Source organism: Aotus nancymaae, unplaced genomic scaffold, assembly GCF_030222135.1.
Source record: "Aotus nancymaae isolate 86718 unplaced genomic scaffold, 86718_ANA_hifiasm-v0.15.2.pri h1tg000010l, whole genome shotgun sequence".
Taxonomy (NCBI): domain Eukaryota; kingdom Metazoa; phylum Chordata; class Mammalia; order Primates; family Aotidae; genus Aotus; species Aotus nancymaae.
In genome coordinates, this window is record NW_026988421.1 from 34,169,402 (window position 1) to 34,186,315 (window position 16,914).

Consider the following 16,914-nt stretch of genomic DNA (forward strand, 5'->3'; position numbering starts at 1 on the left):
AGTGGTTTTCATTTCAATGGCCAAATTATTGATTTAATTCTGTTGTTTTACTGGCAACTCACTCACCATTTTAAAGAGGCAAATCCCTAACAGAGAAATCATAAGTCACAAAGCAGCCCATGTCCATGGCTTCCTCCAGGTCTAGAGAGCTTCCCACCCAAAATGCAAAAACAGAGAGGGGGTGAGGTCAAACTCACACCAGGGAGCTTGTTGTCCAGTGAGTGCAGCACCTTGCAGCAACTGGAGCCAGCAGCAGTGCGACTCCTGCAGGAGAATGGGCCCCCACCCCTCCTCCAGGCATCCTGGACGTCCATGCTGCTGGATGGTTAACACGGATGCCTGTCAACTGAGGATGGAGTGGCCAGCCTCAGCCTTGTGTAACCCATTGTTTCCAAAGAGCTGCAGGCTACAGAAGCCCCCAAGCTCTCAGGCCAGCTGTGGCTTCTTTGCTGAGATGGAGGTATAGTCAAGAAAGCAGCCTGAAAAATAAGAAGGACAGAAAATCAAGGCAAAGAGGATGGGTGAACCAGGCCATACACGGTGGCCATGGACCAGCAGCCCATCTTTCCCGAGGGATGGACTGAGGGCTTGGCTACTCCCCTGACCATAAATGGCTTGGCCAGGGTCCTCTAGGAGCCACCTCTCAGCCTGCCTCCGCAGCTCTCTCAGCTAACTGTGGCTACAAATGAAAGACACAAGCCAATAACGCCAGTGAGAAAGGAGCTTGCCAAGGGCAGCGTACGAAGAAGGTTCTTGGGAGGCTGTCAGAAATGGTGAGTGAGAGCTGGCATCTCTTCTCAATCAAACTTTCATTTTTCTCTGTAAAAACAATTCCCAGGCTTCTAAAGCTCAAGTCTCCTAATTCAATTAAGTGTACACTGAAGTAAAGGAACTTGATTTTAAATTATTTTCCTATATGCAAAATACTAATCATTTTTAAAAGTTCTCACCTAATATTTGCTGATCTTGTCTGTCTTTCATTTTGATATTAAGGTTTTCTTTTTAAACCCCCACATACAAGGGTACAGAGTAGATGTTTCATCTATGTTCACTTTCTAGTTGAATCAATGCATCTGATCAATGATTTTATATCTTACTTGTTTAATCTGGCTTTTGCTACATTGTCAATAACAGGGATGGTCATCATTGATCAGAAACTTTCCGTCTTTCTTGTTTACTTGTGATACATGTTTGGTTGAGACTCAATCAAATAAAGTTTGCTAAGTTAGAAGAGAAAGCAGAAGAGAGTTCTGTGATTTCTTTACCAAAGAATTATGGAAACAGCCCTAGGTGTCCATCAATGGATGAATGGATAGAAGGACTGTGGTATATATGTATATATACAACAGAATATTCGCTTTAGAATAGGAGGAGACCCTGTCATTTGCCATGTTTGTCCTATTTGGACCCGGAGGGCATTATGCTAAGCAAAATAAGCCAGACACAAAAAGAAAAATATTGCATCATCTCACTTTCTTGTGGAATCTTTTTTTTTCGAACAAAAGGATTATTAAAAGGAGTAGAACTCGGTCTTTGGAGTTAGGAAGATCTGTGATCTAACCTGTTCTCTACCACGTATAAGCTGGTGAGCAAAAGCCTATCTTGCTCTCAGTTTCCACAGCTATAATAAAGGAATAATAGGCTCCCCTCATGGGGAAGTTGTGAGGGTAGGGTCTTAAAACCTGCACACCCTCAACAGCGGTAAGTTTTTATCCTGTCGGTTCCTCCTCCTCCTTCCTCTCACAAACTGCAAACTTATAATGAAGGACCTTCAGCTACTGAGATCCCAAAGTGCCTTCAGAATCATTGTGTAGATATTGCATAGTGCTCAGACTAGCAATAAGCGATAAGTGCATTGTATCAAATTCTAGTACTTTGACTATTGCTAACTCGTACTTGCAATTCCATCCCACAAGAACTTTCCTATTCCTTGCTCTGTGCTGACCAGGCCATCAAGAATATGCTACCACGTGATCCCTAAAACACATAGGGTGTTTTACAGTTTGGGAGAAAGGAGCTGCCACAGATGGCATTACAAGTGGGCAAGACAAGTTAATAGTATCCCATTTTGAGAATGGGAAGCCTGAGCCTGGGAGAATAGATTTGTTATGAGGAAATGGAGACCAGAGAGTTTGAGTGACTTATCCAAGACTACGCAGCTCCTAAGTAGCTAAATCTGGACTCGAATTTAGATCGGGTGGCTCCAAGCCCAGGGTTGCCTCACCCGACTCAGCTGTGTCTCTGAAGGGCACTGCATCAGATTCTTCTCCACCCCAATTTGTGCGATGTTTCTCTCTCCATGAGAGCACTGTACTGTGTTTCTACAAAATATGAGTGTCTTTCTAAAATTGGCCCAAATCTCCGTCATCCAAATGTTGATAAACAACGCATGCAATGGCCCACTTGTTGCTGCACCCCCTCTTCTGATGTCCTCCCAAAGGAAGCTTTGTCTTGGGGCTGCTGACATCAGGGCCCAGTGCCCACTGATGAGATAAGGCTCTGGGCAGCTGCATTCAGTGCAGTGACCATCAACTGTCCTTGCCACACCTGTTGGTTTGGTGCTAGCATGCAGGGCAGTGGTTAGGTTCCTTGAGCAAGTGGACCTTGACCTAAGAGGCCCAGATGTCCCTGTGTTCCAACATCATCCCAGAAGCAGAGGTGCACAGTGCTGTGAGCCTGGGTGTTCTGATTCATCCACAGGGACGTTCGGAGTTACTTGGAATCCTTGCAGAGTGGTGGAAAGAGGTTGTCACCAGAACACTCATGTTCTCGTGTCAGCTAAGTAGTTGTTTGGACTTGGGAAACCTGTTCAAATTCTTTAGGCTTGGTTTATTCTCTATAAAATGTGGTTGTCCTATTGCCAAGAGGCAGAGAAGTGGGCAGAGTCACCACTGAAGCATGCTAGCTGAGCAGGGCCACCTTAATTGAAGGACATAATCTTTGGGGCAAAAGCTAAGGAGACTTACACCTTCTAGGTACTTAAAACGCTTTTGGTTCACAAAAGATTTTCTTGTTCATTAACCCATCTGAATTCTAACGCATCAGTAAGTTAGCTGAAATAGGCATTTCATCAGTTTGCTCATATTGGGACAAGCTCCTCTGTTACCATCTTTCGGGTTGGGGTTGAATCACATAGACGTAGCCCATTGGTCGGTTTTGAGACATAAGCTCTAGCTGTTCTCATTTGTCCATAAGGTGATTTTTGATGAGTTCTTGGATTTCGATTTCCTCTGCTGTAAAAGGAGGGTTTTGAGGGAGATGATCTTTCAGATAATTCAGGTGTGAAACATGATTCTTTTGGATTCTTCAATGCTTCACAACATTCCTACTGTTGGATAACATTTACTTTTAAAAACTTAGCAAATGCATTGTTTCTAGAATGACAGTACCTGGTCTTGGGAGGCTGGGAAGATGGGGAGCTATAGCGTAGGCCAAGCCCAGGGGAATCTCTGGGGATCAGGGAGACCGAGGTTGAAGGAGGACCCAGCCAGGAGGCATTAATCCAAGGTGACTGGACCAAGGGGCTGAGAGTCCAGAAAGTGGGAACAAGAACACTTCTACCCAGGGAAAGGGGAAAAGGTGTCACCGGGTCAGAGCAGGTCCACCCATCCTTCCAAACCAGGTAGGGAAGGGACTTGGTGGAGAGCAGCCTGGAAAGGCTGGAGTAACAAGGGCTGGGGACAGGGAGGAGAAGGGAGCCACCTGAGGCCCTGGGCAGGCTACCTGGTGCTCCACTGAGACCACGATCTTTGCATTTGGACTCCATATTTGCGGGAGAGGTGAGACCAGCTACTGAGTGAGGGGAGGAAAGAGAAGGGTTCGCTGCTCCTCTGTACTTCTGGCCACTTCAGCTCCAGCAGCCTAGAACCTCTGCCTCAGACACAGTAAAAACAGAAGTCTTGCCTTTCCCAGGTAAGGATCAGGTGTTACTGTTAGACCATGCCCTTTGGTGGGGGTCTTACCTTCTACTCCAAGGAGAAAACACAAAATACTTCTTTTTTTTTTTTTTAGTGAGACAGATTATCGCTTTGTTGGCCAGGCTGGAGGGCAGTAGACTTGGCTTACTGAAACCTCCGTCTCCTGGGTTCAAGTGATTATCCTGCCTCAGCCTTCTGAGTAGCTGGAATTACAGGCATGCACCACTATGCCCAGTTAATTTTTGCATTAGAGACAGGGTTTCACCATGTTAGCCAGGCTGTTCTCAAACTCCTGACCTCAGGTAATCCAACCACCTTGGCCTCCCAAAGTGCTGGGATGACAGGCATAAGCCACTGCGCCCAGCCCCAATGTACTTCTAAATTCACCATTTTTCTCTCTCAAAGGAGTTCTAGGGGAATAAACATAATTTTAGCATTTTGCTGAATTTCTAGTAACATTTTTGCTGCCCTTGCGAATGGGACCCCTCAGGCAATAGTCTTGCAGGCTGCCTCTTCATCTGGTGGTGGTTGTGGACCTGGTTTGGGAATTGGGGTGGCAAGGCTGACTTGATGCTGAGGGAGGAACTCACTACAGGCTTCTTTCCTCCCCTCCTCCTTTTGGGGCCAAGGCTGGGCATGAAGATGGGTGCTGGCTGAATCTATAGGATCATGACCTCTCGGAATCCACCAGGGTCAGTGACTTTGGAGCTTACCGACTGTCCCCAGGAGCTTTAATGTTTCCTTCTATCTTGCAGGGTTTTTCACTGAACTTCACCCTGCCGGCGAACACAGTAAGTATAACGGCCCCATTCACCAGGCAAGGCAGCGAAGGCCAGTGCAGAATTTACAGAAGACCTCCAGTATGCACATAAACCTCACACACGGTGATGAGTTACACAGACTTTCCAAACGCACTCAGGAATAGTTGAGAGATGCTGAGAAAGTTTATTTCCATTGTAAAACTTATACACATGTTGAAAAGGAAAATAGGAGAACGACAACAAAACACCTAAACTCATCCGCAGAAAACTAGTGTAACCCCTTCCTGTCCTGTTTGGCTTTACATAGATTTTGACTTCTGTTGCCTTTACCCGACTCTTTTCTTACTCTACATATAATTTTATATCCAAATATCTTCCACTAGTCTTTATAACCATAACGGTTATATGGTTGATCACATAATCATGTGATCTATTATGCTTGCATAATTATTTCTTCAAGTTAATTATTTCTTTAATTGATTATCATTAGGAATAACTTTGTGATACATGGCATTATAGATAATCTTTATCTGCATTTAAGATAATTTCCTTGTACGTATTCTAAAAGGGGAATGATTGGGTCAACAAGAGGGAACATTTTATGGCTCTCGATTATGGCATTCAGTTGCAAGTCAGAATTGCGGTTTTCAGTTGTGGGTGGTAGTTTCAATCCACAGTTGATCCTCCATCTTGTTTGCACATTGCATATAGATAACACTAACAGCCAGGGTTGTTATCTGATCGGTAGTGCTGCTATGGTTGAGCAAGGCATTTTTCTCCTTCACTTTTTTAGTGGGCTTGGCTGTGACACATTTTTCTGATAAGTTATATGGTTATTTAAAGAGAATAAACTGAATCTTAGTAGTAAGAGGATTCCTAAGCCAGTGTTCATTTTACTGCAACATGGGGACATAGATCTAGAGAGTAGCATAAAGTTAGAACCTTGTGACTTATTGCTGGATTGTAGTGCCCACCACTGTCTGCCCAGACATCTGTGAACTGAAAACCCTGGCACCTGCTCCAGCCTCTGGTCGGGGGCACTTCTGAACCTCTCCAACTTGCTCTGCTTCCCTGCTTCAGCCTCTGCCTGTTGACTTCAGGCAGATTCTCTGATTCTTCCCCTCTTTCCTGTCAAAACCTTTTCCTTCAATCACTGCTGGGACTTTCCCCTGGCTGCTGGAACCCAGCAGGTCCATAGAGACCCTAGGTTCGGTGTTATCCCAGCTTGGCCTATCACATCAAGAGAATGCAGAGAAGCAAGAGGCCATTTCTTGGGAAGTAGGGGTGAGTGGGGTGGAAAAGGGCCCTTATGGGGCCAGTCATCACCCTTTGGAGTACTTCCTTGGTTACCAGCTCATTTCTCTGAGAACTGAGTACTGGAGTACATTTCTCTGGAGTACTTTCTTGATTAACAGCTCATTTCTCTTCACCCCTTTGAAACCATGTAGAGCAACCAACCATTTTGCTTTGCCTGGTATTGTCTGTTTTTAGCACCGAAAGTCCTGCCTCCTGGGCAGCCTCTCTGGACAATGGGGATGGTAGGTCATCCTGCCTGGAAGTTACGTTTCTACCGCATAACCCTTCCACATCAGTGCAGCTGAGTAGCCTGGAATACCAGTGCCCTGGGAAGTGAGACAGAAGTGGGCACCTGGAGCCCTCTCTGCAGGGAGTTTGGAACAGGACTCCCTGCTCGTCAGTCCCTGCTGAAGACTGAAATGTCAAGTTCAGTCAATTTGTCAGTTCAGTCCATACTTAACTGTCAAGTATGAAAAACAGGGTTGAGACACTGCATTAGGCCATGGGGGCCATGTAACACAGTGGTTAACAGCATGGATCCCAGAGCCAGACTGCCTGGGGGCCACCACCTAAGGCTGTGTGACCTTACACAAGTTACTTCACTTCTCTGTGCCTTGCTCCTCTCATCTGTAAAATGAGATCATCATAGTCCCATTACTGTTCACTGGCAGTTGTATAGATTAAATAAGTCAATATGGGAAAAATTCTCGAACAGCGTGGCACACCCTAAGTACTCCATGGCATTAGCTGGTACAATTAGCAGAAGTTTATGAGGGCAGAAAAATCCATCTGGAGAGAAAGAGAGGAAGCAAACATCGGAGAAGACTACCAGCAGAGTCATGCTGCTCTGGAGTGAAGGAGAAATGAGGGTGTCTTCAGTTCTCACGAGTTCCCCGCTCCCAGCTCCAGTCCCCGGAGAAACCAGCTTCCCATCTGTCCTTGGGCTCCATGGGGCACTCCGTGTTCTTAGAGTTAACACCTTCCTTTTATTTTGGTCAAAGCCACCCGAAGTATATTTCTATACTCTGAAGACAGGAAGCCTTACCTGAAACGAGGGCTGATTCTTCCTACTACCCTTAGAAACAGAACACCATAGGGAAATGCAGGATGAAAGTGATGTGGGGGTGCGGGGGAGGGAGACTGTGATTAGGTCAAAGTACAACCATTTAAGTACAAGTGTCAGTGCTTGGTCTTCAAATCCTTCTTTCGATGGGAGCTTTCTGGTAAAGAGGTGTAGGCTTGGAAGTCAAACACCCAAGTTCAGATTAGAGTTGTGAGTATCTCTGAAACCTTGAGTAAGTCCCATAACTTCTCTGAGATCCATTACATTTTTTTGTAAAATGGAGATAATAATTGTCAAAAGTCCAAGCCCCAGGACTCCAATATACTCAATGAGATTGCTGAGAGTATTAAATAAATAACAGGCTTGAACAGAGCTTTGTAAAATTTAAACGGATGACAAGCGTTCATACTTCTGCTGCTCATTCGATCTTCCTAACAACCCTAGAGGCAGGTACTACTATCCGCATTGTGTAGATAAGACACGCAGCTCCTTAGCTTGTGAGTGGAGAAATGGCTGATCTATGGCAGGCAGTATGAGTCCAGGACCTGTGCTTTTAATCCCACAGAATACCACTTAGTGTCATTTACATAGTTTCTCTTGTAGAATTTGTTCCTTTAGATTTCTTAATCAAGGTAAACTCTTGCCTGAAATAACTTATAAATGAATGAAATCCAATAACCCTGCTTAAGAGGTGGACCAGAAACATGTAATGCATTCATTTCACGTGGAATTATCCCCAGAAGCATGGATACTTGACAACTTCCGCTATTTGCTTCATCACATACTTATTTGAAAACAAGAAAAACTTCCTTGAAGAGCTTTGCTTCCACCATTATTTATGTGTTTCCCTTCTAGCAATGGGAACAAGTAGGCCCAAAGTGTGCTAGGTGTGCTGACTAGGGAAGGAGGAAGCCCTTTTGAGTTGTAAAATGTGTCATGGCACATCCACAGGGTGAGTAATGAAGACATTGCCTGAACTTCCTGATTCTTTTCTCCTTGTAGCCAAATCTTATTGCAATTCTTACCTGGGAAGCAATCAAGTTAGGTTCTGTTTGGTAGTTGTTAACAGAAAGTTTAGCAAAGGGATTAAACTCTAGGCCTTATAGCCTAACCTTTGGCAGGTTGTCTTGTATAATGTGTATTCTATAGACTTTTTGTTCTTTTACAATGTATGTTCTCTTTCCATACAGACTTCCTCTCCTGTTACAGGTGGGAAAGAAACGGTAACTATATCACTTAAATCTATAAAATTGGGATGATAATTATGCTCCATCCATCTTGTGCATTTGTTTTGAGCTTTAAATTTTGATAGATGAACTGTCACTAAGCATAGAACCTGGCTCAACAATTATTCTTGACCCTCTCAGCTCAAAAGTGAGGGAGAACATGTAAAATCACAGATGCATTTCACAAAGTGTTGAGTAAAAGAAGCCAGACCCAAAAGAGTGCACACTTTATATTTGCATCTATATCATGCTGAAAAACAGACAAAACTACTCTACAGAGATAGGTTTCAGAACAGTGGTCATGCACAAGGAGACTGGAAAGGATTTGAGGGGGCTCCTAGGATGCTGATAATGTTCTGTTTCTTGATCTGGGTGTTGGTTTTATGGGTATATCCCTCCCATGAAAAGTCATCAACTTACATATTTATGATTCATATACTTCTATTATTCTTCAATAAAATCAAATACCCCAAAAATGAAGGGGAATTCATTATTAAATAAAAGTTGCACTTTTAAAGGGATTCCGCAGATTATTTCAATATTTTCAGATAGTCTGCAAATCTGAAAACTTATATAACTAAAAGCATGACTATTTCCATTACGATCAAAGCAAAATGGGAATTTGAAAATTAATTGCTTAATGCATTTAGTGCAAATACATCTTTAAAAATTCATATTAAAATAATGTGGTATGGTCAAGCGTGGTGGCTCATACCTGTAATCCCAGCACTTTGAGAGGCTGAGGCGAGCGGATCACGAGGTCAGGAGTTAGAGACCAGCCTGGTCAACACAGTGAAACCCCATCTCTACTAAAAATTCAAACATTAGCCAGGTGTGGTGGCATGTGCCTGTAGTTCCAGCTACTCGGGAGGCAGAGGCAGGAGAATATTTTGAATCTGGGTGGTGGATGTTGCAGTGAGCCGGGACTGTGCCATTTACACTCTAGCCTGGACAACAGAGCAAAATTCCATCTCAAAAAAAAAAAAGAGTGTGATATATAACAGAAGCTTTTATTTTTAGCCAAACAGGTGCAAATGGCATATAATTGTTGCTCTGAATTGTATCTCAGCTTTTCCTATGTTGAGGAGACATTTGTATTTCTGTTTTAGAGAATACTTGTTCATATCCTTTGCCCATTTTTCAACTTGATCATCACCCTTTCCAAGAGATTTAAACTGTAAATTAAGTCCTATGAAAGTAAGTCATTTATTACGTATGTTACAAACATTTTTGCACAGTATATCATTACCTTTTTGATTTTGTATGTGACGTTTATGATTCATGCAGGGTTTTTTTGTTTTATTTTTAATCTATTGAATGTTTCCTTTATCTTGAAGACTCTGAGCTTCCCCTGACCCTGTGCTTTTCATTCTGTGCCAGGACTGCGGGCCCTCTCTTGGATTAGCAGCAGGCATCCCATCCCTGGTGGCCACAGCCCTGCTGGTGGCTTTACTACTTACTTTGATTCACCGAAGAAGAAGCAGCATTGAGGATATGGAGGTGATTATCAGCTTCTTTGGGTCCAGATGTGTAGGAAATTATCAGCATTTCAGTGAACTGGCTTTTGGACTAAGGGTCTCAGCATTCAAGGCCCATGTCTATTTCCCAAGGACAGGATGGTGGAAGTCTCTGGGCCATAATTTCCATTGCAGACATGACATCAGGCACCAGACAGAGCTGATTTGTCATAAAACCTTCAGGTTAGCTGAGGAATGCCTGGCAAGGATGGTATTTGGGTTAACAAAAAGTGGCAGTGGAGAGAGATGTCTGTTGCCATGGCAAACACATGTCTGTACAGTGGATGTGCTTTCTAAAGTTGAGAAACAAAAGTGCACACGCTTCACAAAGAGAGGACGGAGATAACATTAGGAAAGATAGGGTCAGGCGCGGTGGCTCACACCCGTAATCCCAGCACTTTGGGAGGCCGAGTCCGGCGGATCACTTGAGGTCAGCAGTTCAAGATAAGCCTGGCCAACATAGTGAAACCCCGTCTCTACTAAAAAAATAAATATATTTCATTCATTCATTAATTTTTTTAAAAAAAGGAAAGATGGGAGACGAAGAGGGGTAGGGATGTATCCAGAAGTGGCTCTATCTATCTTTGCCTTTTTCACACATCTGAACATGTATAACTCATGAGAGAATCTATATCCCCCCCACCATCCAATCCACCCCCAACTAATGCCAGACTGTTCTGGGGACTGTGCTCAGAATTCAAAGGCTACCCAGACCCCTATCCAACAAGGCTCCATGGCTGTGACACAACCATGGGTCCTAATTCCATTCTCTGGGTTCTAATTCCATTCTCTATTTATTGACATTCACGGTTGTTATCATATATCTCATTGTATGTTAATGAAGAGATGGAAAATTGAGGTTCCAAACCTGGCTCTGCCACTTTATGGTTTATATGATCCTGGACAAGTGACTTAACATTTTATATGTCTTGGTTAGTTCAACTCCAAAACAGGAGTCATAGAAACTGCGCTCCCTACTTTTAGGAGGCAGGGAAAGTTATAAGGATGAAATGAGATAATGGATGATGAACATCTTTACATGTAAAAATGTGTTGACAAGCTGTAAATTTTAAGCACATTAAGAAGTACTGTGGTTAGTGGTGGTGTGGTTTAAGTAATAGTTTCTCAACCTTTAGTATACTGTAAAATTATTTAGGAGGCTCAAAATTTCCAATCACCAAAGGCAATTAAATCAGAATTTCTGGATAACAAAGCTGTGGCACTGATCTTGATAAAACAAAAACAACTTTTTAATTATAATTTCAAACATCATATACTAAAGTAGAGAGGATAGTATAATGAACTCAATTATTAACTCATGGCCAATATTGTTTCATCTCTACTGTCATTTATTTTTGGATAAATCACAATGATATTTTTTGGTTTTGTTTTGGTTTGAGGGGGGATGTTATTAGATGCTTCTGTGTTTGTTTTGTTTGTTCTAATGTACACTCAGATTTAAGAACCACTGATTTTAATCATAGTTATGGTCAAATGCTATGACCCTTCACTTCTTTGTCTTTCTTTCTCTCTCTCTCTTTTTTCTCTTTTCTACCAATTCAGGAAAGTGACAGACCATGTGAAATTTCAGAAATTGATGACAATCCCAAGATGTCTGAGGTAAGAACCCTTGGTTATAATCTCCGTATACCGTTCACACAGTAAACAAACTACATGTTTTAAAGCCTTTCAGGTACAAAAGAAGCACAGTGTGAGCACCTGTGGAAAGGAGACGACTGAAAGGAAGCTCAAGCACAAAGGAGGTTCTCAGTGCATTTTTATTGACTCAACAGAAATTCAAGCTTCACTTAATATTAGAAAATCCATTTAATATAATTTATTTTACTGACAAATTAAGATGGAAAACTCAAGTGACCATCTCAATAGGAGAAGAGAGCTCAAAAAAATTCAACAGTCACTTGTGATATGAGCTCTCAGCAAACTAAAAATAAAATGGGAACTTCCTTGACTTGAAGAAGATATCTTTTAAAAAAAATTACAGCAAACATCATACCTAACAGTAAAAATGTTGAAAGCATTCTCTCTAGATTAGAAATAAAACAAGCATGTTCACTAACACCATTTCTATTCAATATTGTACTTCAGATCCTAGTCAATGAAGTAGGATTAAAAAAAATTAGAAAGTATAGTCCGGGCATGGTGGCTCATGCCTGTAATCCTAGCACTTTGGGAGGCTAAGGTAGGTGGATCATCTGAGGTCAGGAGTTCGAGACCAGTCTGGCCAACATGGTGAAACCCTATGTCTACTAAAAATACAAAAAATTAGCTGGATGTGGTAGCAGGTGCATGTAATCCCAGCTACTTGGGAGGCTGAGGCAAAAGAATCATTCAAACCCAGGAGGGGGAGGTTGCAATGAGCCGAGATCACTCTTGGTGACAAGAGTGCAAAGTACCCATTGCACTCTTGGTGACAAGAGTGAGACTCTGTCTCAAAAAAAAAATTATTTGAATTAACAAGAAATTTTAATCAGTTTACTGGATACAAAAGTCAACATACAAAAGTAATTTACACTTTCAACAACAACAACAGTTAGAAAAAGTGATTTTAAAAATTACCATTTGTGATGGTAATTGATAATAAAAATATGTAGAATGCTGAGGAATAAATCTAACAAAAATATGTAATATATTTATGGAAAATAATAAAACTTTGGTTAAAAAAATTCATTAAATAATACCTAAATAAAGGGGGTTATATACCATGTTCCTGGTTAGAAAGCCTTAAAAACATAACGATGTCAAACACCATTGATTTATATAGCAAATGTATTCCAATATAAATTCCAATCAATTTTTTTCATGGAACTTAATGAGGTCCTTCTAAAATCTATATGAAATAAAGTAGAAAAAGTTAAAAAGAAACAATGAGGGCCGGGCACGGTGGCTCACGCCTGTAATCCCAGCACTTTGGGAGGCCAAGGCGGGTGGATCATGAGGTCAAGAGATCGAGACCATCCTGGTCAACATGCTGAAACCCCGTCTCTACTAAAAATACAAAAAATCAGCTGGGCATGGTGGCGCATGCCTGTAATCCCAGCTACTCAGGAGGCTGAGGCAGGAGAATTGCCTGAACCCAGGAGGCAGAGGTTGCGGTGAGCCATTGCACTCCATCCTGGGTAACAAGAGTGAAACTCCGTCTCAAAAAAAAAAAAAGAAACAATGAACAGAAAGGTAGAACAAACAGAAAGCAAATAGCAAGATAGTAGATATAAACCCAACCATATCAATGATCACATTAAATGTAAATTGTATCGATACCCAAATTAACAGAAAGAAACATTCAGATTTACTATGAAAACAAGATCCAACCATATGATGCCTAGAAAACTCACTTTAAATATAAGTACACAAATAAATTAAAAGCTAAAAGACAAACAAGGAGATAATTTGTTAACAATAAACAAAAGATAGTTGAGTGGCCTGAAAGCTCTCCCAAGGCAGTAAGATCAGGCAATTGTGGGTCTCTCCTCATTTGTTTTCTGTCTCTCAAGGACCATTGTCCTTCCTTGCCTGTTGTCTAGTGTCTTGACAACTATTGCTTCAAATGTTTTGTCTTGTTTTGGTTGTTTCAGGTGGGAGGGTAAATGTGGTTGCCGTTAGTTCATCTTGTATGGAAGAGTTACCTGCTGTAGTTTTAAAAAAATCTATTTGTTTCCTTAAGAATCCTAGAAGATCACCCACACATGAGAAGAATACCATGGGAGCACAAGAAGCCCACATATATGTGAAGACTGTAGCAGGAAGTGAGGAACCTGCGCGTGACCCTTACCGTCCTACAATAGAAATGGAAAGACGGAGGGGACTGTGGTGGCTTGTGCCCAGACTGAGCCTGGAATGAGGCAGCTCAGTCAAGGAGCAGACCTGGCACCGGAACAGGGTGGAGAGTCCTGGAGAGGAGAGATGCCACACTGCTTCTTCACCAATCCAAATTTCATTTACAGATCTGGAACACTTTGGGGTTGATTTGTCTCTTTAGGAGACATCCCGAATATGGTTAATTCCAACTCTCAGATCTTGTGGTTTAGTTAGTACATGTGACTCACAAGATGGAGTCCTTAGGTCCTGTTCCTGCTCCCACTGGGAATCTGCTTTTCTTTGTCATTTGGGAAAGGGGCTTGGTTTCTGAGTGTCTTGCTTTCTCATCTTTTTTTTTTTTTTTTTTTTCCCCCATATCCTTTTTCTCAAAAAAGCCATCAGACCTGACTTCCATGGAAGTGTTGCTAAGGTCAGCCTGGTGCAAGTTGGGATATAAATGAAACTTATGCAGGATGTGTGAGAGGAAGCAGTTACTTGTTTCTGAATATCTCAGGGTAGAAATCATGTGGAGCCACACATTCCTTGATCACAGGGAAGCACATGGCTTAGTCAAGTCATATAGCGTGGAAAGAATATGGACTCTTACGTCAGACCTACCACTGAGCAGCTGTATGACTTTGGAGAAGTCATTAAACATTTCTAAGCCTCAGTTTTTGCTTTTTTAAAGGACGGGAAATATTATTTGCCTCATGTCATAATTGAAAAGATTAAATAAGAAATAAAGGGAAGTGTCTGCTACTTAGTTGCCAGTCAAAGTGTTAGTTCTCTCTCTCTACTTCCTTCCTCCTACCTCTTCCCATATTGCTTGCCTGTTAAAATAGCTAATCGCCAGCATCTGTTCCCCATAGTCACAGGGTCACACGAGGGGACAGTTAGGGCAAACTTTCTCCGTGGCCTGTAATCCAAATTGTTATCTAAAGATGATCTTAGGTGTTGCTGGTAGTATGTGAATCTTCCAGTCTACGTGTGATCCCGTCCTCATATGAATCAGGAAAAGCCAGGTTCTTACAAGTTCCAAATTCCAAATAGAGAGACTGGTGGTTTTACATTTAACCTTAAAGATGTTAATGTTGATGGAAATTCATGTTTCATATTAAAACAACAACTTTTCTTTACAATAAAGCATTTTGCTTAATTTTTGAAGTAAGACATTATGATAGCTCTGATGGCAGTTCCTCAAATAACTTTAACTTTTATTCTTTAAGGATAGTTGTTAAAGTTATGGTTTATTTTATTTTTTTAAAGGATTCAGATTAAACAAGACCCTTAAGCCCATGCATAGCATGGCCACTTCAGCTTGCTGAGGACTCTCTCCAAGGAGGGCAAATGGAAAAAGAGAAGCCGTCTCAAGTGATGTTGGCCCATTGAGCCTATTGGGCCAACTATAACCAGGTTGCCCTATTTTGTGTGGATGACTCCAGGATAGGCCACCCTTCAGCTTTCTCTTACCCACTAACTCTTCTTCCCATTTTCCAATCCCTTGCAAGGCTTTTTGTTTGTTTGTTTTGTTTTTCTGTACTCTTCTTCTGCTCTCAATACGAATTTCACTTCCTTTGTGACTTTGGGCAGACTTCCTTCTAGCATGTGTCAGATACCCTACCACCCACCTGGCCTAGGAGACACATCATTCATTGCTCCTACTTGTGTCTGTAATCAGAGCATATTTAAGGAGAGCAGTTCTGCAATGGACTCTGTGTGTGTGTGTTGAAAGTAAAGATGGGAGAAGAAAGGCAGCAAGAGTTTCTCCAAGAGATTATTAGAAACAAGAGCTGTATCTATTCTGGGGGAATGGAGACAAGGCCCAAGTCCTTGAACTATCATGGGGAAAAGCTGTTTGGCAGAAAGAGAAATCAAGAGGACCCAAGTGGATAGAGACAGGATCACAGAAATGGGCTAAGGAGAAACATGCCTGCCATCCAGCCAGCTTGGGACAGGCTTTCACTTTCAATCCCATGAGGAGGCTTCCAGGCAGCCTGGTTCCCATATGTATAGCCATTGCCCTCTAGCCGGCCAGGCCTCCCAGTGGGAAAGCCTGGGTCCAGGGCATCTTAGGTTCATCCACCAGCATCATGAGCCACACAGATATCCTAGAAAATATTCCTTTCTCACACAGGGCTCTGATTGTCCAGAAACATGGCCCTCTTCCCTGAATAACCAAGACCATGTTCTATAAACCCAGTCTCTGCCACATGCCAACCTGCTCTTCAAAGCCCCTTTTGAAACCCAGTTTTGTGCCACGTCCTCTGGATCTAGCTACCCTAAACAAGCAGACTTAGCCATTTTTAAACAGACGTGTCCAGTAATCTTGGTGCTTCTACTTCTCTTAACCTGTCATGAAAGACCTTGGATTAACTGAGAACTCCGCTGTGGTCTTGGCTTTGATATTCATAGGTGTCAGCCCTAGGCCGATCGTTGATCATCCAGAGCCTCTGTTCTGTACTTGTAAAGTGGAGACAGCAGTTATCCTCCTCGCTCATGGGGTGCTTGTGAAGCTGGATTGAAATATGCATGTGAACAAGCCATGTAGCTACAAAGTGAGGGATGACTTGTATTTTGGATCACTTATTTTAATTCTGCTTATAATTCATGGCTTAAAATCTTTATTTAAAAATTGTTTCTATTAAACTAGAAAGGGTCAGCATTTCTGTCATTTCTGCTGTAATACACAAGAACATATGTTGGGATGAAGTGAAAGTAAAATGGCCACTTTAATGAACCTACAAAATGTTTGTGGCTTTTCTTTGCCTATATTATAGAGCACTGGCACTGTCCTTGGAACCAAGATTATCCCAGGGATATTCCTGATATTGGCACTTTCTCTGCCAGGCTAGAGGACGTTTGGTCTTTCATGGAGGGCAGTCCCGTGTAGTAAGCAAAATGATGAGACCCAAAGTCAGAAGCTCCACTTCCCCAACCCAGGGCCGCTGCTATGCTAAGGGTGACCTCAGGCAGGTTGCACAATGTGTGCGGGTCTCATTTCCTCCTGTATCATCTAGTGTTTGAATTGGTTTGTCTCTAAAGTTACATCCATCCAGTCCAAACATTCTACTTTGATTTTTCCCCAAACCCTGCAAAGCACTCCTTCTGCCTGCCTGTTCCTCACTCCCACCAGCACAGCCGTCTATACCCTCTACGATTCTTCTCAGTTCCTGACCTTGCTGGTGGAGAGAGATACTTCTTATTTTGCCAAGAAATAACAATTATTAGTTTTGCTTAAGGCATTTCTCCCTGCAACATCGTGATGTTAAAGACAAAAAAGTGATAACTTATTTTTGAAAGATTGTAAAGTCACATAAT

At 42.2% G+C, this 16,914-nt stretch overlaps 1 protein-coding gene across 1 annotated transcript; it reads left to right on the forward strand.

Annotated features, from left to right (window-relative positions):
• The first annotated feature begins 431 nt into the window (after nucleotides 1-431).
• OPALIN (oligodendrocytic myelin paranodal and inner loop protein) lies at nucleotides 432-16,337 on the forward strand. Its single transcript, XM_012439603.2, has 6 exons — nucleotides 432-773; nucleotides 4,673-4,708; nucleotides 8,228-8,260; nucleotides 9,644-9,763; nucleotides 11,344-11,400; nucleotides 13,463-16,337. The coding sequence occupies exons 1-6, from the start codon at nucleotides 771-773 to the stop codon at nucleotides 13,637-13,639; spliced, it is 426 nt and encodes a 141-aa protein (XP_012295026.1). The 5' UTR covers nucleotides 432-770; the 3' UTR covers nucleotides 13,640-16,337.
• Nucleotides 16,338-16,914: the final 577 nt, after the last annotated feature.

Bases quoted from the DNA above. Each gene is read 5' to 3' on its own strand.
- OPALIN (XM_012439603.2), top strand. The intron at 8,261-9,643 runs GTAACTATATCA...ATTCTGTGCCAG, and splicing joins TTACAGGTGGGAAAGAAACG to GACTGCGGGCCCTCTCTTGG. The intron at 11,401-13,462 runs GTAAGAACCCTT...TGTTTCCTTAAG, and splicing joins ACAATCCCAAGATGTCTGAG to AATCCTAGAAGATCACCCAC.